The sequence below is a fragment of the Drosophila nasuta genome, chromosome X, assembly GCF_023558535.2.
Source record: "Drosophila nasuta strain 15112-1781.00 chromosome X, ASM2355853v1, whole genome shotgun sequence".
Classification (NCBI taxonomy): domain Eukaryota; kingdom Metazoa; phylum Arthropoda; class Insecta; order Diptera; family Drosophilidae; genus Drosophila; species Drosophila nasuta.
Genome location: NC_083459.1, coordinates 14,527,183 through 14,544,570, shown reverse-complemented (window position 1 = coordinate 14,544,570; position 17,388 = coordinate 14,527,183). Strand labels below are relative to the sequence as shown.

The 17,388-nt window shown below is 37.3% G+C and overlaps 2 protein-coding genes across 4 annotated transcripts; one reads left to right on the top strand and one right to left on the bottom strand.

Moving 5' to 3' along the window:
* Positions 1 to 94: 94 nt before the first annotated feature.
* On the bottom strand, positions 95 to 3,039 carry LOC132797171 (uncharacterized). The gene is made up of 2 exons (XM_060808715.1): positions 2,844 to 3,039; positions 95 to 1,817 (listed from the first exon to the last, which is right to left on the bottom strand). The coding sequence occupies exons 1-2, from the start codon at positions 2,894 to 2,896 to the stop codon at positions 449 to 451; spliced, it is 1,422 nt and encodes a 473-aa protein (XP_060664698.1). The 5' UTR covers positions 2,897 to 3,039; the 3' UTR covers positions 95 to 448.
* An 860-nt stretch (positions 3,040 to 3,899) lies between these two features.
* On the top strand, positions 3,900 to 13,126 carry LOC132795721 (uncharacterized). 3 transcript variants are annotated; one of them, XM_060806587.1, is made up of 6 exons: positions 3,915 to 4,231; positions 4,411 to 4,661; positions 4,718 to 7,363; positions 8,260 to 8,610; positions 9,731 to 10,447; positions 12,340 to 13,126. In XM_060806587.1, exons 2-6 carry the CDS (start codon positions 4,643 to 4,645, stop codon positions 12,729 to 12,731), a joined length of 4,125 nt encoding a protein of 1,374 aa, XP_060662570.1. In that variant the 5' UTR covers positions 3,915 to 4,231; positions 4,411 to 4,642; the 3' UTR covers positions 12,732 to 13,126. The 3 variants fall into 3 exon arrangements, with proteins under 3 accessions (XP_060662572.1, XP_060662573.1, XP_060662570.1); XM_060806589.1 differs by lacking the exons at positions 9,731 to 10,447; positions 12,340 to 13,126 and adding an exon at positions 9,602 to 9,711 and having other exon boundaries at positions 3,900 to 4,231; XM_060806590.1 differs by lacking the exons at positions 9,731 to 10,447; positions 12,340 to 13,126 and adding an exon at positions 9,598 to 9,711 and having other exon boundaries at positions 3,900 to 4,231.
* The last annotated feature ends 4,262 nt before the right edge of the window (positions 13,127 to 17,388 follow it).

The window sequence follows — 17,388 nt, the reverse complement described above, 5'->3', positions numbered from 1 at the left end:
GTCACCCATTACTATATGTTATATAGTATATCTTCTTGGCAGATCTGTTGGGTTTTTCTTTGAGCAGTAAAACAAAACTGTTTTAGACTAATTTAATTATTTATTGCTTTTTCTTATCTTAGAATCAATCTATGCACTAAATTTTTGTAAATTTGTTTCAACAATTGGTTGGATCTGTATATACAAAGTAAGTTTAGTGATGGCAGTTAATATTACAAGATTTGAATAGATAATTTATTTGTTCAGCTATTTCAGCACATTTTACACACAGGAAATCAAATGACATAGAAACGAGATCACTAGAAATAACAATAATAATATACAAATGAAAATTTTAGATTATTTATTTATGCTTTTAGTGTGTGGAATGCACAAAAAAAACGGGTTCCAATTTTGCAACGAATTGCAAATAATAATGAATACGAAATACAAAAAGATAATACAATAATTAGAGAAGCCCTGACGAGTTGCTGCTGCTGCTGCTTTTGATGTCCTTGGAATAATCCAAGACAACCGCCTGCAGCAACTGAACACGCTTCTCCAGCTCTCTGATTCTCTCCAGATACTTGTCACACTGCAAACAACTTGCATTCCCTGCTGCATCATCATCATCTTGCTGATCATCACTCTTCGCCTTATCCGCCAACGTTGCGATTAAAGTTCTATTTTGCTTCTTTAGCTCGTTGTTTTGATTTCGCATTTTGTCGCACAAATTACAAGTTGAGGCACGCAACACCATCATCTCCTGTTCGCGTTGCTTTAGACTCTTGGCGAGCACACGATTCTGTTTCTTATAGTCCAACAGTTTCTGCTCCAGCTCCAGCAGCTCATCCTCGTTGTCGTTATCAGCGACATCGTTGACCGATTCAATCTTCAGTGTTGAGGCGGAATCACTGACAACGCTGTTGCTGCTGCTGTGATTGGCTGCTGTGAGGCGACACATGGCCTGAAGTAGTGTGTCCATTTTCCTGTCCATCGCTTCGCCATTGGCACGTTGCTCATGCAAATATGCCTCCAGTTTGTTGCCGCTGCTTGGTGCTGCTGATGAAGTTGTTGATGCCACTGGAATGAGCGCTTTACTCGGCGCCGGCGTCGGCAATGTCAAGATGTTCTCCTCGTTGGATTGCGTTGATTCGCTGTCGCTATCGCAGCTGCTCGCCTCGAACTCCTTGAAACGTTGAAACGATCTTGGAGTACCTGCTGCTGACGCTGCTGTTGATGCTGTTGATGATGCTGCTAATGATGTGCTCGCCTGCTGCTGCTCTTCTTTAGCATTCTGTTGCGCCTTTTCAGGCTGCTTCTGATCGATGGGCAGCCCCAAACTGATCAGCGCATCGGTGAATTCCGCCTCATCGACGGCGGCCTCGAAGCGCAGACTCCAGAAGCGCTGCTCATCATCGTAGAACTGCATATAAGAGGCACGCATTAGCAGTCGGGAGGCGCCTTCGCCTGGCGACGACGATGTCGTCGATTTGGTCAGCAGCAGTGTGCTGAGCAATTGGCTGCGTGACTTGTAGATCACCAGCTTGGCGGCACCGATGACGTTGCGTGAGAGTGCCACGCCCACACGTCCCACACTCTCGCTGCCGTTGTAGCCATTGGCTACTTTGGCCACCAGAGTGCTCCACTTTGGCTCAGCTGTTGATTTGTTATTGTTCCGGTTGCTGCTGGCAGTTGTCGTTGTTGTCGCTGTTGCTGTTGTTGGAGCTGTTTGTGACTTTTGTTGTGTTGGTTGATAGCGCAAATTATTGCTTTCGCTCTGTAGCGGTCTGTCGTCGTCTTCGAATATTTGTTGCAAATTACGCGTACCTCGAGAGCTGTGAAAACAAAAGGAAGGAAATTAGATTAGAGTTCCTTATGAGGGTCAAAAAAGTGATGAGAGCTCGTTTAACCCAACCTTGATCCTTATTGAAGTCAAAAATGAGATCAAGACTGCTTTAACCCAAGCTAGTTCCGTATTAGACTCAAAAATGGGATCAGAAATTGGTTAAGCTATCCTTGTTCGTTATTGAGGTCAAAAATCGGATGAGGACTGCTTTAACCCAATCTAGTTCCATACTAAGGTCAAAAATGGCAAAAGTTTTCGTTTAACCCAATCTAATTTCTTATTAACTTTAAAAATGGAATCACTTATTGTTTAACCCAAGCTATTTCAATATTGAGATCGAAAATTGGACAAGGACTGCTTTTACCCAACCCAGTTCCTTACTAGGATCAAAAATAGCACTTTCGTATTTGTAAAAATAAGTTTTCTGTTGTTTTATACAAGCTACCCAAAGAGTAAAAGGTTATTATATTTTTGCGCCTCAAGCAAATGTATAAAAATTGTAGAAGATATTTAAGAAGTAATTGGAAAGTTCTTATGGCAAAAAACGACTTAGTTGCCTTGGTTGACAATCTGGTATATTCTGTACTCTATGGTACATTTAAATTTAAATAGTATGTCAATATACCAAATTTAGCAAAAAGTGTGCGAACAGGTTTGAATTTTTTGGTCACATTTTATATATTAAATCTATGATCTTGCGGTGTGATCACTCGCAAAATAATCAAACAAGAAATGGTGATTCCCCATTTCCCACAAATGAAAATATTTATACGAGTATTCAGATATCGAATTGCTTGCCGAAAGATGAGATGAGGCTTTAACAAAAGGTTATAGTAAAATTTTGTGATCGCTAAATTTTTGGCCATAACAAGGAATTTTTAGCTGTGCAGTTTGTATACTTAAAAAAAAAAAACATTTTAAAATAGTAATAGCAGCTCTTTAGAAGAAGTTTATAAAACTCGGACTAACTTTGTCAACAAAAGAGTAATTTGAGAATGTTTGCTTGCTCTCTCACCTGTGCATCTTATCGAAGAATTGCTGACTCTCCTTGTCTTGGTCGAAATTCATCACAGCTTCTTAGTGGGAACTCGTTGTCGAGCTTAACCTAATATAAAATATAATATAGGTTGATTAAGTTTTATGCTAAACTTCCGACGACGCCGCCTTTGGTAGCCAAACATTATTTGCGAACAGCTGATTCATTTGTTTTGTTAATGGCCAGTCGATAAATATGCCAAGCAACGCTTATCGGCGTTGCTAACTGTCATGTAATCGAAAGTGGAGAAAATATCGTGCGTGAGCTTGACGTCAACTATCAATTCAAAAATATCGGATGTGAGAGCATTTTTATTATTTTTTCCTTTTTAAGCAGTGTTCATTCTTAAATAAAAAAAAGATGAATGCAATTGAATAACAAATTAAATTATCTCTTTATTCAATTCATGTTTGTCCAAATGTATGCAATATTTATGCAGTAAATTCGTGATTGCAAAATTCGGGTATTAAAGCTTAGCCTAATTTCCTGGATTTGAAGTTTCGTTGGGCAAAGCGGCTAACAAAAAAGTAATGAAATATAGATTTAAGAATCTTTCCATAAAATATTAACAATTTCCCTAGAGTTGTTGTTGAAGTATTTAAGGAAAAGTTCCTCCAAATAAAACAAATAATTTTGTCGATTAATGCATACAACTTTCTGCAGCTTTGTTGTTGTTTGTTGTCTCACAAAAATTGGATATTCTTGATATTTGACTAGAACTAAATATCTGATCTAAAACTTAATACCATATAAAAACGGAAGCTTTGATATCCAATTTTTTTGTATCAATAGTAGACGCTAAAATTGCAGAGCTATCTTAACGCATATACGTGTCGGTATATTTTTAAGACAAATAGTATATTTTCCAATACAAATAGTATATTATCCTATTTTTGAAAAGGGACGGTATATTTTGATTTTAGTGCAGATACGGTCATACTTTCAATGACTATTCGAGACTCTCTCGATCAAAGAGAACAGTGGCTAACATAAATCTCACAAGGCGATGCAGATGACAGTCAAGAAACACCAAAATAATCATTCTGTTAACTGAGTGAAAATTAAAGTGAAATAAACGACTCATTAAGTGAATTTATGTATAAACCGCTTGACAACATAACAATTCGTAAACTAATTATAATTGCGTATTTAAAGTATTTAGAGTTGCCAATCAATTACGTATTTAAAGTATTTAGAGTTGCCAATCAATTGCGTATTTCAAGCTTAGAGTTGCCGTACTAAATTGTGAGCGAAGGCGCAACGAGTGGTTGAAACAGCTGTTGTGCTCTTAGCTCGGCACCAAATGCAACAGTGCAACAGCTATCGATAACAGCTGAGGTTAACAACTATCGCATACAAAATGAAAAGTACGTTGTAATTTTATATTCAAATAAATTGTATAAGTTTATAAATTGTGTAATGTTTTTTTTTGACATTACAAAATTTAGATTACATACAAATATAGATTAAATATTTTGTAATTTGCCGTAGCAAATACATCGATATTTGACATTTCAATAATCGCTTTCTACGATATTTTGTGCAGCTCTAAGATTCTGGTGAACGAAGTTTGTTCAACAAACGCGACACAATTAAGCAATAGTAGATCAGCAAAACAATAAACAAAATGCATTAATTAGCAATTAAAAATAGATAGAATTCAACAAATAAGTGCGCTGTGTGGAAAGTGCGAACAGCAGCAAATATGTTAAATTGAGCAACACTTGAAATTGGGAAACGCAGACATCTCCGATCATCTAGTATTTTGTTGTGGCGAGATGATGCTGGAGTTGCCAGGTGAGTGCAATGATTAAGTACCGTATAAATCTCTCACATACACGTTACTTTTGTAGATGTGAAGCCGCCGCCTGAGCTGTTGATGGAGGTTGCAAGCGATTTGAGCAGCATTAAAAGCGAACCCGGCACAACAAACGACAAACCCAAGCCCAAGCCCAAGCCGGCGCATTGTGCATTAAAGAATGCTGCGGCCTTTGAAACGGAACGTTTGCTCATCCAGCTGGTGAGTGAACAACCGGCGCTGTATAATAGTCGACATCTGCGCTTCAGGGATGATGCATACAAGGAGCTGTTGTGGCAACTGATTGCCAACAAAGTGGGCAAAGAGTCGAGCAATTGCATGAGCCTTTGGGCCGAGTTGCGGCATCGCTATCAGCGTCATGTGCAGCGACGTCGTCGTCGCCATCGCGATGGCAAACGTTACGCCTCGCTGCTGCATGAGGAGCAGCTGCTTTTCCTGTATCCCCACGTGGCCAGGATGCCGCTGCAACGTCAGACGCCAGAGAATCAACAGACCAGCAACGTCAGCAACGCTAACGACGACGATGATGATGATGATGATGAGGTGACCATTGTGGCGCCACAACCTGCGATTATTATCGATGTGGACAAGGTGGCCATTGAGTACTACAAACTGAACGCAGACCAGTTGCGTCTGATCGATGCTGTGCGTGCTTATCCGCAGCTGTATGATGTGCGGCATGCCGCGTATGGGAATCATCGGCATCGCGGTCTCATTTGGGGCGCCATCTCGAATGAGCTGCACGAAAAGGCCACCAAACTGATGAAGAGTTGGCTGCAATTGCAAATCCGCTACGAATGGGAATTGCTGCAGCATCACAACAACAACAACACGACAACACGTTCGCGTCTCAGCGAACTTTTGGAATTCCTCGAGCCCCATTTGCCCGAGCAGACGGGCAGCGTTTGTAAATTGTCGCTATATTTGCGGACTGCATGGCACGATCCCATCGAGCATTTTCGCAGCGTCATGTGTCTCATCCAAGTGCTCTATACGGTGCCCGAACTCATCCAAATGGTGGAGGATTATCAGCACAGCGAAGAGAAGCCGCCGCGTTACGAGGAGCTCTGGCTGAGCGTCGCGGCTCAAGTGCAGAATGCGAGTCATCAGCGTTGCGAAGTAACGTGGCTGGTGTTGCGACATTTCTACCGTGAGCTGTCAGAGATGCGCAAGGTGGGATATCAGCTGCAGGACAAATGGTTCTTCGAGAACATCATTTCAGCGATGTACAAACAGCAATTCACACGACAAGCGCGTCCCGGTCGCAAACGTGCCCATCGATCTTCGTCGCCACCGTTGCAGAGGCTGCCAGAGGCAATGAGCGACGAGCTGGCGACGGAGAACGATGATGGTCCCAAGGGATTGGCTGCGGGTGAACCGGTGCCACCATTGCCCCTGGCCATTGTGTATCCCATGAGCAGTAAGACGTCAACAGCAACCACATCGACTTGCGGCAGTGATAATGGCTGCAGCAATGAGAACAGCAATCATAGCATTAGCTCCAATTGCAGCTCCACCACGAGCTTTGTGCTGCCGCGCATCGAGGCCGACATTAGCGTGTTGCCGCCAGCAACAAGCGAAGCGGTTGCAGTTGCAGTTGCAGTTGCTCCTCCCAGCACTTCCATTATCTCAGTTGTGCCCAACAGCAGTCTCTTTCCGCCTGGCAGCGACAAGGCGAACAACAGCAACTCGAGTGGCGACAGCAACGCGAGCAGTGACAACAACAAATTGAACACCAGCGACAGCAACAACATTAATGAGCCTGGCATTGTGACTTATTTGTCTAAAAAATCGCCCAAATCGCTGACAGTGCGCAATGACAAAGTGCCTATGCCCAGCAGCCGAATGTGGCCAACAGCAACGATTGGATCAACAACAGTGACAGCAATGAGTAACGAATCAGCAACAGCAGTAGCAGCAGCAACAACATCCACTTCGAGTGCAACAGCAACATCAACAGCAAAGAAAACTGTAATTCCGATTGGGACAACATTAACCATTGCCACAGTGCAGCGCAACACAGCAGAGAATAACAGCAACAACACAAACAACAACACCAGCAAGAGTACCAGCAACATCACCAGCAAGAGTACGAGCAACATCATCAGTAACAACACCAGCAAGAGTACCAGCAACATCATCAGCATCAATTCCAGTAATATCACCAACAACATCACCAGCAACAATACCAACAACAACACAAACAGCAACTCCAGCAACAGCAGTAACTCCATCAGCAACTTTTTGGCCTCTCGCAACAACTCGGGGAACTTTTTCGACATACGTTCGTCTAGCGGCAGCATCAGCATACGCACCAACAGCGCCAGCAATTCGATTAGCATACGTTCCATCAGCAACAATCCCATAAAAATTACTGACACCAACCACAACAGCAAGTCAAACACAAACTCCGTTGCCACTTCGAGTTCTGCGTCAGCAGCAAATTCAACACCAGCTGCACAATTGTTGCGTGTGGAGTTCCGTGATTGCCCATCGAATGGACGCATGTTGCATGTGACGGGCAACAATGTGCCGATCCAGGCGAACTTCAATATGTCGCGCACTGCGCTCTTCATACGCGAAGTGATGGCCGTGCCACAGCTGCACAGCAAAGAGCCGCATTTGACCAACAAAATCAACGATCTCTGGTCGCAGTTATCCAAAAAGTTTCATCTCCCAGGTAAGCTTACATTTCTCTTATTTCTTTGCTCTTTTTGTTAAGTTGAAACTCAAACCATAGCATGTGCTTCAATCAGTGCTTAGCGAAGATAAAAACCAATGACTAATTTTATTAAAAAGTATAGAAGATATCTTCTTAGTATATATATAGTATATATAAATCAATCTATGACAGCTAGTGTTTCAATAGCTTTATTTTCAATTCAAATCGGAATGATAAACAAGTTATTTCTTTGTTGTTTTTGTTAAGTCATGACACAAACCATAGCGTGTACATCGACCAATACTTTTCAAAGAGACAAACCTTTGAAATATATATATATATCAACATTATGCTAACGTTTCACTAGTTTTAATTTTAAAAAAAAAACTAATGACAGCTTTAAAACATTTTTTTGTTAATTTCATTGAAAATTATAGAAAATCTAATCTCACTTAAAATCCCTAAATTCCCTAAGAACGATACAACATTATAAATCGATCGATATAATCCAAACTAACGCTGCATTTTGAACACCACACAAGTTTAAAAGGTTGTCTTGAAATTCCGGCTCTAAATTTGAATTCAAATTCGTATGCTTTTTCTTTTTTTGTGTAGTCAAGACACAAATCACAGCATGTTCTTCAACCAGTGCTTAGCGAAGATAGAAACCAATGACTAATTTTATTAAAAAGTGTAGAAGATATCTTATTAATATTCTTAATAACGATTTCCCAGCGGATTTTAGATTACTCAAATAACATTTTACTATCAGTCGCATTATATAGAGGCGAAACTGACTAAAAGAATCTTTTTAAGAACTTAAGCAATAGTTAACAAGATTAACGAAATTCAAGCTTAGCTTGTTATTATTATAGAGCTCTGTGACTGATATTTTTGTTATTTTCTTTTTGCAGATGATATTTGTCGCGGCATTTGGACATTTTTGTCGCACAACCTCAATTTGTTTCCACAAATTGCGCCCATGGTGGACTTGATGCGTCCGTTTAAGAGCACACTCAAGGTGTGGGAGAAGTCGCATCGTCTGTTCAGCAAATTCGATGAGATCGCACGCAAATACGAATGGATGCTGCACAAACACGAATTGCCCGCTCTCATGCAACATTTTAAGCGCTACGAACATCTCTACTGGGAACTGCGTCGTCCACGTCCCGGCGAATCGGCAAATTCGATGCGGCCGCCTCGTGAGTTTACCGAGCAGGAGCGTCACGATGTTTGGCGCGAGGCAAAGGAGAATTTTCCACAAAGTGAGTAGAGTTTTGAATTATTTAGTAAATCAGCTAAGGTTTAGACTTTGTTGGAGATCCAGTAAATTTGATTTGATCCAAATAACTTGTGCAACTAATTTTAATACCAATACCAAAAAAAAGAACAGCTTTATATTCTGTGCAGATTATGCTACTTTCATATAGATCAAAGATTGTTCGTATTAGTGCTGGGATTTTTATTTTTAATCAATAGAGAACTGCAATTAAGATATAAATAAATCAGAATTGTATTAGAATATTTTCCACAGTTCAAAAGAGTCCAAAAGTTTAACAAAAAGAGTCCAAAGTTTAAAACTAACTTTAATGTGACAATCTTAAGGTTAGAAATTTGAATGCTAATGATAATAGAGTGATAGAGAGAGAGAGAGAGAGAGAGAGAGAGTGAGGCAACAACAGAAATTTAGAAATTAATATATCATTATGATATTCGAAAATTTTCCATAAGTAATCGTCGACAAAAGTTTCACAATTTTGCTAATAAATGACAATGTTAAAGTTCTGTTAAGTGTTAGATATTTTAGTGCTATTTCAAAGCTTGAGAGAGAGTAAGATAGAGAGAGAACCAGAAAAAGAGGCAAGAACAACAATTTTCAAATTAATATGTTATAAATCAAATAGAATAATTGCTGCAAAAAATCTTAAAACAAAGTTTAACTATTTTCTGCCAAAATTGCTGTATGAATGAGTGTTATGAATTTCGAATTTTAGAGCGAGAGAGATAGAAAGAGAAAGGCAATGTTTCCCTTACTTCATATTACTTTCCCCGTTTGTATACCTTACAAGAATATAACATTTTAACCCAAGATCAGAAGTGTTCTTTTTTGTTGTGAAAGAATGAATCCCGTTTTCCCTTTTTTTTAATATACTAATTTTTTTTGTAACGGAATAAAATTTTTATTGTTAATTTTTTTTTTTGAGAGAACATTTTTTTTGTAATATTTTATTTTTTTTATTTTTTGAAATGAGATAGAGAACAAAATCTACAAAAATATGAGATCTGGCGTTAATTCTTAAGTTAAATCGAAGCGATTTTGTGTGCGATATTTAATTGGATTTCATGTTTGAACGATGTTCGTTGTTGCGCTTCTTGGGTGCAAAGTGAATCATCGGGATGTTTGGTCGATGTTTAAGTTTGCATTCAAGACCTACATGGAGGATCTAGAGCGGGGCATCGAGAATCCCTGGCCACAGAACTGGTGGCATGCACTGGAGCAACTGAAGTTCCTGGTCAATGTGCGTTACCATCCGCTCGATCCCTACTATTATATTGTGCACAACAAGTTCATGGAGGAGGTGAAACGTTGCAGCATGTACGAAGCATTGATGCAACCCCAGGATGATGATGATGACGACGACGCCGATGGACAACGCTCCGCCGCCAGGCACAAGATGCCACCGCTGGCCAGCATCTCGGATCCCATGCCCTGGGAGACGGAGGAGGCGAAACGTTTGCTCGTTGGCGAATTGCACGAGGCGATCAATGTGCCGTCCGAGGCAGAGAATGAGTCGGAAACGGAATCTGAAATGGAAACCGAATCCGATCTCGTTGTTCACCTGCCAAAGGAGCAGAGCCCGAAACTGACGGCGGAAGTGGTGGCAGACCAGCCAAAGCCAATGGAAGTTGATGGAGCAGATGCGAAGCAACCGGTTGTCGAGTTAGCACAGTTCATTGGCAACGACGATCGACAATTGCCCAGCGTCAATGGATTCCTGTTGACGGAATCAATGCGTCGCCATCGCAGCGCCTTTAGCGTTGCAAACACTGCCGAGAAACGCGCCGCCTGGATACGTATCTCCAGGGAGATGAGGTCGTCAGGTAAGTTCGCAGACTTAACTGAATAAGTAAACAACATGTAAGAAAGCTACTGTCGAGTGTGTTCGACTGTGAGATACCCGCAACCCAATTTTAATGAAAGCGAAACGGTGCGATATTGCTCTTCAAATATACCACAAAAATACTAAAAGATATGCCAGATTGTGCGATATTGCTCTTCAAATATACCACAAAAAATACTAAAAGATATGTCAGATGGTGCGATATTGCTCTTCAAATATACCACAAAAAATACTAAAAGATATGCCAGATGGTATATTTGGTATATTTTTTATGGTACTACATTCAAGAGTCAGAGTCATAGAGGTAGCGGCTATAAAAAGTTTATCTATGAAAGTATATCATTTGATCTAGAGGTGGAGAACTATCGATAGTCTGCGCCATCGATAGTGATTGATAGTTTCCATAAACTATCGACGATAGCAAGGAAAATCTATCGTCGATAGTTTTCGATAGCGCAGTAAAAGAAAATAATTTAATTAGTTTTTGAAATAATCCATATGTATTCAAAATACGAGAGTATGAAATTGGTTTTCCAATCATTATGTGAAAATAATAAATAATTATTATTAGAATAATATGATTTTTTAATTTTTAGGTTTACCTTAACTGCTATTTATATATTTATTTCAAACAATAATAAAAGAGCATCACTTTTGAAAATTCTTCTTTCGCTATACAAATTGCATTAAAAAAATAAGTTGAAGCAAGTAATAAAGTTGAGAGTGCTCTATTCATTTTGAAAAAGAGTAAAACAGTACGGTAAATGAAATAAAATAAAATATACCAAATTAGTGAACCGCAAAAATAATAAAGTATAGCGAAGGCCATATTTGTTATATCGATGTTGATCTAACTTTCGAATATACCATATACCGAAAGTACTATATAAATATACCAAATATATCCCTTGGTATATGGTTAGTATTTTTGTGGTATATTAATTTCTTACATTTGTAGCTTTCTTATTTGTTGACTTTAATTTTTTGCTCACAAAATCTATTGCTTATTGTATGACATTGCTTAAATCAATTATTAATCATGGAAATATAATTTATTTATGTATATGGGTAATTCTCTGGCTATTTACAGTGAAAGAGTCATAAACTGAAACAATTTAAAAAATAAGTACATTTATATCTCTGGATTAGCTTTTGTATCGAACAAAGATTGATTTTAGGAATTTTTTCTGTTTTACGCTAAAATTTATTTTTAAACAGAAAAATATTTCCAAAATTATTCTTAGTTCTGATTAAAATGCTAATCAAGAGTATCAAAGTCATTTCTAATTAAAATGCTAATCAAGAGCTGCAAGATTTATCTTTACTCAGTTTTGAGATATATTGTGTTTCACTTTAGATAGTATCGCAATCGACATTTTCACTAGAGAATTGTCCATAAGTAACATATGGGTAATTCCATGGCGAAATTTGTCCCGTGCGAGACTTTTTACAGTGCACTGCAGTGAAAATAACATAAACTGAAACAATTTTAAAAATAAGTGAATGTTATTCTTAAAGCTCTAGATAAGCACTATATTTAGAGCTAAGATTAATTTTAGGAACTTGATCTGTTTTCGGATAAAATATATAATTTCGTTCATTTTTTGGTTTTGCGTACGAATTGGTTAATTTTTGCAATTTTCACAACAGAAAACAAAACAGATAGAAAATTCCAAAACCATTCTTAGCTCTAATTACACTACTTATCTATAGCTATAAAAACAAACTTTTCTTATTTTCAAAATTGTTTCAGTTTATGTTATTTTCAATGTAAAGAGTCTCGCACGGGACAAATTCCGTCATGGAATTACCCATATGTTGATATTAAAGATTCCCGCTAATAAAACTCCACACACACACACACTTTTGCAGTCACCGATTGCCGCTTGAGTTTCCAGCACATGCTGAGGGAGCAACGTGTGTGGCGCATCAGCGATCCGAGCGGACGTTGCACGTTGTCGACGAAGTATTATCGCCACATGACCGACATCTACAGGGAGGTGATGTTCGCCCACAACGCACATCGGATGTCCAAACAGCCCGACGAACGCGAGGAAACGATCTTCCCCGAGCGCTACGTTCCCGAGATCAGTGCTCTGAACTGTGAACCGCAATTGGTGCTCAAGAATTGGTCTTATGCCATTGCCCATTTCCCATTGGTGATGCAGGAGGAGCTGCGTTCGCGTTTGCGTTTCATATTTGCCAAATATGAACGACTTGGAAAGTTGCGCGGTGCTGCCAAGAAATTCGCAAAACATTATTAAAAAATAAATGTAATAATAAAACTAGTTCGGGATTTCAATTCCCGACTACAATTGGAACCCCCAATTCCTCGCCCAACAAATTATGATTGTTTTATGCATTAATGTTATAACAAATTTTGCTACTATATAAGTAAGCGCTTATCATGATTGTTTCTAGAATTAGACATTTAGGTTATTCAATGTTTGTACACATTTTGTAAAATGTATCATGAAAATATTTATATTCGTGTATTTCACAATGCGGCTGAAATTTATTTGTAAATATTCAAATTATGTGTAAAGAAATAAGCAAACAAGTGAGTTCTTTGAAAATTGTAATATTATAATTTAAAATATTTGCGAATATTCAGATTATGTGTCTAGAAAAAACCAACTATTAGTTCTTTGTTATTAGTACTTTTCTTACTTTTCAAAATATGGAATAGAAAAAAGATAATAATTAAAAAACTTTCAAAATAAGAAAAATTTGCCAATACTCAGATTATGTTCTTTAAAATTTATAAATTTCTTTCATTTTCAATTAAGAAATTGAAAATAGGAGAACATCTATTAAACATAATGATGCAAGTGAATTTCAAGATAAGCAATAGAAAAAATCACATTATTATTATTTTTGGACTTTTTGAGAAATTTGTAATTTTCTAATTTCAAATATTATTTCTTATGTGCCCACAACTTGAAAACTTTGCAATAGAAAAAACTGTTGTTTAAATATTGAAAGCAATTTAATATTTATGTTTATTGTCTGAAAAAACTTTGCTAAGGAAAAATAAGAAAAAGTTTATACAAATGCGATAGAAAAGAAACGAACTGAACTCCAAAAATATATTTGAATTTTGTGAATTGTGAAATATACAATGAATAACTTTATTTATTAAACTTGTGTTGTTTTCGGTTTAACTTTATTGTAAATATAAAAAAATATTGAAAGCTTATTAAATCATGAAATTTTGGACTCAAAAGTTTAGAAAACAAAATGAATTTGTGTCTAAAAGTTAATCAGAATATAAAAAATTTATCATTTGCTCGAATTGTGAAATATTGAAATATAATTATATATTTAACTGCGACAAATTTCTACATTATGAAAATTGTAAATTATGATATTTTAATTTGAACGAGAATATGGATTTAATAGTTAATGGATTTGTCTGATCAGCAATTAAAAATGCAAATCGTAACTTAAGAGAAATTTAAAGTTTCACAACTTTAATTCCGCTGAATACTTAGCTTAAAATAAGTAAAATTTAACAAAAATTAGAAAAAAGAACAACTAAATTAAGTAAAATACTTATAAAAGTGTATGAAATAATGTTTATGCTTATTTTTATAACGCGAATTGTATTAAACAGATTTAAGCTATTTTCATTTGATATTTATATAAAGTTAAGCAACAATTTAACAATTTGTATAAAGAAATACAATTAATAATGAATTAAATATTTATAAGTTTAAGTAAATTGCGAAATATGTTTAACATTATTCATGTTGTTGTTGGGTTGCAACATTCCTTCGCTTTTCCATGGGGTTGTTTTCCCTTCTGCCTGCCACAGTGGTTGCTGCCGCCCACTTTAACGATGTGGGCGTGGTGGGAGGACATCAAAGTAAGCCCAAGTTAAATGGAAGTCTGGACAATTGTCGTCGCATGATTTGATTGTGGGATCAACAGCCGTGAATTTCTTTTTTCATATTCTGAAACTATTCAGCTGCCATAAAATGTTTTTCGTCTATTCGCTTATATAATATGTTGCATCTTGAGTTGGATTTGAGCGTATTACACTTACAATTCGTTTATTTTTCAGCCTACAACCAAAGTAATAATTTCCCTGCTTTTCTACTTTAAAAGTGGAGATGATAAAATATATCAAAAGAAACTATTCTATTTTATAAATAATAAAGCTTCGAATGTTTTCTGCAACTTCTCAAATTTTAGTTATTTTAAGAATTTTTCAACTTTATAAATGTCTCTTCAACTGTGATACAACTTCTTTCTCTCAAATTGTTTTCTTTTTCTTAATTAATCTTTCAAATCGCATGCTAAATTATAAAAGTAAGAAATTTTTTAGTTCTTGTTTTATTTTCTTTAAATTCTACAGAACTTCCCTTTTTAAAAAATCTTCAAATTCTGAACTCTGAAAAATCTTTTAATACTTTTCCTATTTTATAAATGCCTCGTTCAGCGCTGCCAAAACTTCATAGATTTTATGCACTTTTCTTGAACGGAAACTAGTAAATAAATAGCTTAGCAATTGAGCTTTAAGAGTGCAGCAGGTGAGCTAGTTTCAAGCGGTCATTTGGCAGGACTTGGCTCTAACTATCGTTGCGTTGTTTCGTGTCGTGAAATGGCCATAAAAACTGAAGGTTAACGACCCAAAACGTCGATGCTTGTGCCCCAGCTGCGTGTGCCAGAGACATCAAATTAACATTCTAATGCGAGTAACATTTCCGCTTTCCCTTCGGAGCGGAGAGAGAGCGGAAGAGAGAGAGAGAGAGAGAGAGAGAAAGAGACAGCGAGTTCAGTAGGTTGCAGTGGTGATAAGGCACTTGAAGCTATCTATGCTGGGGGATGTCGGTAATGTTTGCTGCCGGGCGATTAACGCAATTAAACAGGTGCTCAAAATGATGTTTCCACTGGATTAGGCAACGACAGCAACAGCGACAACACTGCGTATACGCGATGTGAACTTTTGCACGCCCGCTAATAAGCGCCACATTAGCAGCATGCGCCACAATCTCCCTTAATTCTCTCCCCCTGCATTAATTCAATGTGGATTCCGAGACAAGCAGTCAGCAACATTTAACGCACAGAGGTGAATGGGGAGGGAATGCGAAACGACATTTGACGTTAAAATTCCATTAGCCGCACAATGAAGAACGAAGCAGGAGGAGCGTCGACTGTGCCTCCCTTTATGATTTGTAGGTGTTTTGTTGGGCCATTAGATTAAACCTAACCTGTAATTATGTTGCCCACTTCTTCATCTCCATCTCTTTAGCTTCAGCTTCAGCTGTGGCCGCAAAAAGCTGGTCAAGTTCCCAGGATCCTTAAAGCGGAGACAGCTATCAAAGTTTGCTTTTCTTTCGCTTCTTTTTCTCTTGTTGCTGTTGTTGTTGTGTTGTTGGCTAATTGGCCAACTCCGGCACCTGGCATAATTATAGACTCCACGGAAGCAGCTGCATTACCTGAGTAAGTACCTTACTCCATTTATTTGAAATTGCGAGAAGGGAAAGAAATAATAAGAACAAAATATGTAGAATAGTTGAAAGCGATTTAAGGAGTAGCGAAGTATGCATAATAGTTGCATATAAAAAAGAGAGAGATGAAAAACCAATATGCGTAATTCTCTGATACTATTTAAAGTAAAAACAAGTAAGAAAGTTACAGTCGAGTGTGCTCGACTGTGAGATACCCGCTACCCATGTTGAATAAAATCAAACTATTGCGGTATTATTTTCAAAATATACCGAAAATACTACAAAAATACTAAAAATATACCAGACGGTATATTTATTATATCGATATAGTACCACTTTCAATATACCAGATTTTCGGCCGAAGCAACTAGTAAGTAGGCGGTTTATACCTACAAAAGTATTTCTTTAATAACTTCCACATTTTTTATCTGATCGCAACCAAATTTTCGGAAATCATAAATACTATAGTTATTATTGTATACACCAAAGCTGTAGCTTAAAAATTACTCTTGTTATTCGATTTTTTTGTTTTGCGGGGGCGGAAGTGGGCGTGGTAAACATTTGAAACAAACTTGATTTGCGTGCAAACATAACAAATGTTGTCGAAGAAAAATTATAGCTCTATCTTTTGTAGTCTTTGAGATCTAGGTGTTCATACGGACAGACGGACAGACAGACAGACGGACAGACGGACATGGCTAGATCGTCTCGGCTGTTGACGCTGATCAAGAATATATATACTTTATAGATGGTCGGAGATGCCTCCTTCTACCTGTTACATACATTTCCTGTCGGCAGAAAGTTATAATACCCTTCTACCCTATGGGTAGCGGGTATAAGAAGAGGAAGATGAAAAACCAATATGCGTAATTCTCTGACACTATTTAAAGTAAAAATAAACAAGTAAGAAATCTACAGTCGAATGTGCTCTGTGACTGTGTGATACCCACTACCTATTTTTAATAAAAATATATTATACAATGACTAAATTTAGTATATCTATATTGTCATACATTCAAAATATACCATAGATCTCAAAATATACCAGATTATCAACCAAAGCAACTAAGAGCCAATTGCATTAGATCTTTTTTTTGTCATACTAAAATGTTTTTTAAATAACTGCTATGTATTTTCAGGCATCATGAATACTATAGTTATTATTGTATCGTGGCTCTAGCTTCATATATATACTATATTCATAGCTCTAATCGAGAGATTCAAGATTCATTATTTTTTCAAAATAAAACAGGTAAGAAAGCTACAGACGAGTGTGCTCGACTGTGAAAAACCCGCAACCTATTTTTAATATCTCTAAAGCAGTGCGGTATTGTTTTTAAAATATGTCAAATTAATATACCACAAAAATACTAAAATATACGGAAGAGAGTGCAAAATATACCATATTGCCAGAGATCGGTTCTAGCATCAAAATTACACTTCTTATTCGATTTCTTATCGATTT

Coding starts and splice junctions, on each gene's coding strand:
- LOC132795721 (XM_060806587.1), top strand. Junction 8,611..9,730: donor AAAGGAGAATTTTCCACAAA/GTGAGTAGAGTT, acceptor TTGGGTGCAAAG/TGAATCATCGGGATGTTTGG. Junction 10,448..12,339: donor CAGGGAGATGAGGTCGTCAG/GTAAGTTCGCAG, acceptor ACACTTTTGCAG/TCACCGATTGCCGCTTGAGT.
- LOC132797171 (XM_060808715.1), bottom strand. CDS start 2,896: ATGAATTTCGACCAAGACAAGGAGAGTCAGCAATTCTTCGATAAGATG. Junction 1,818..2,843: donor TTCTTCGATAAGATGCACAG/GTGAGAGAGCAA, acceptor TTGTTTTCACAG/CTCTCGAGGTACGCGTAATT.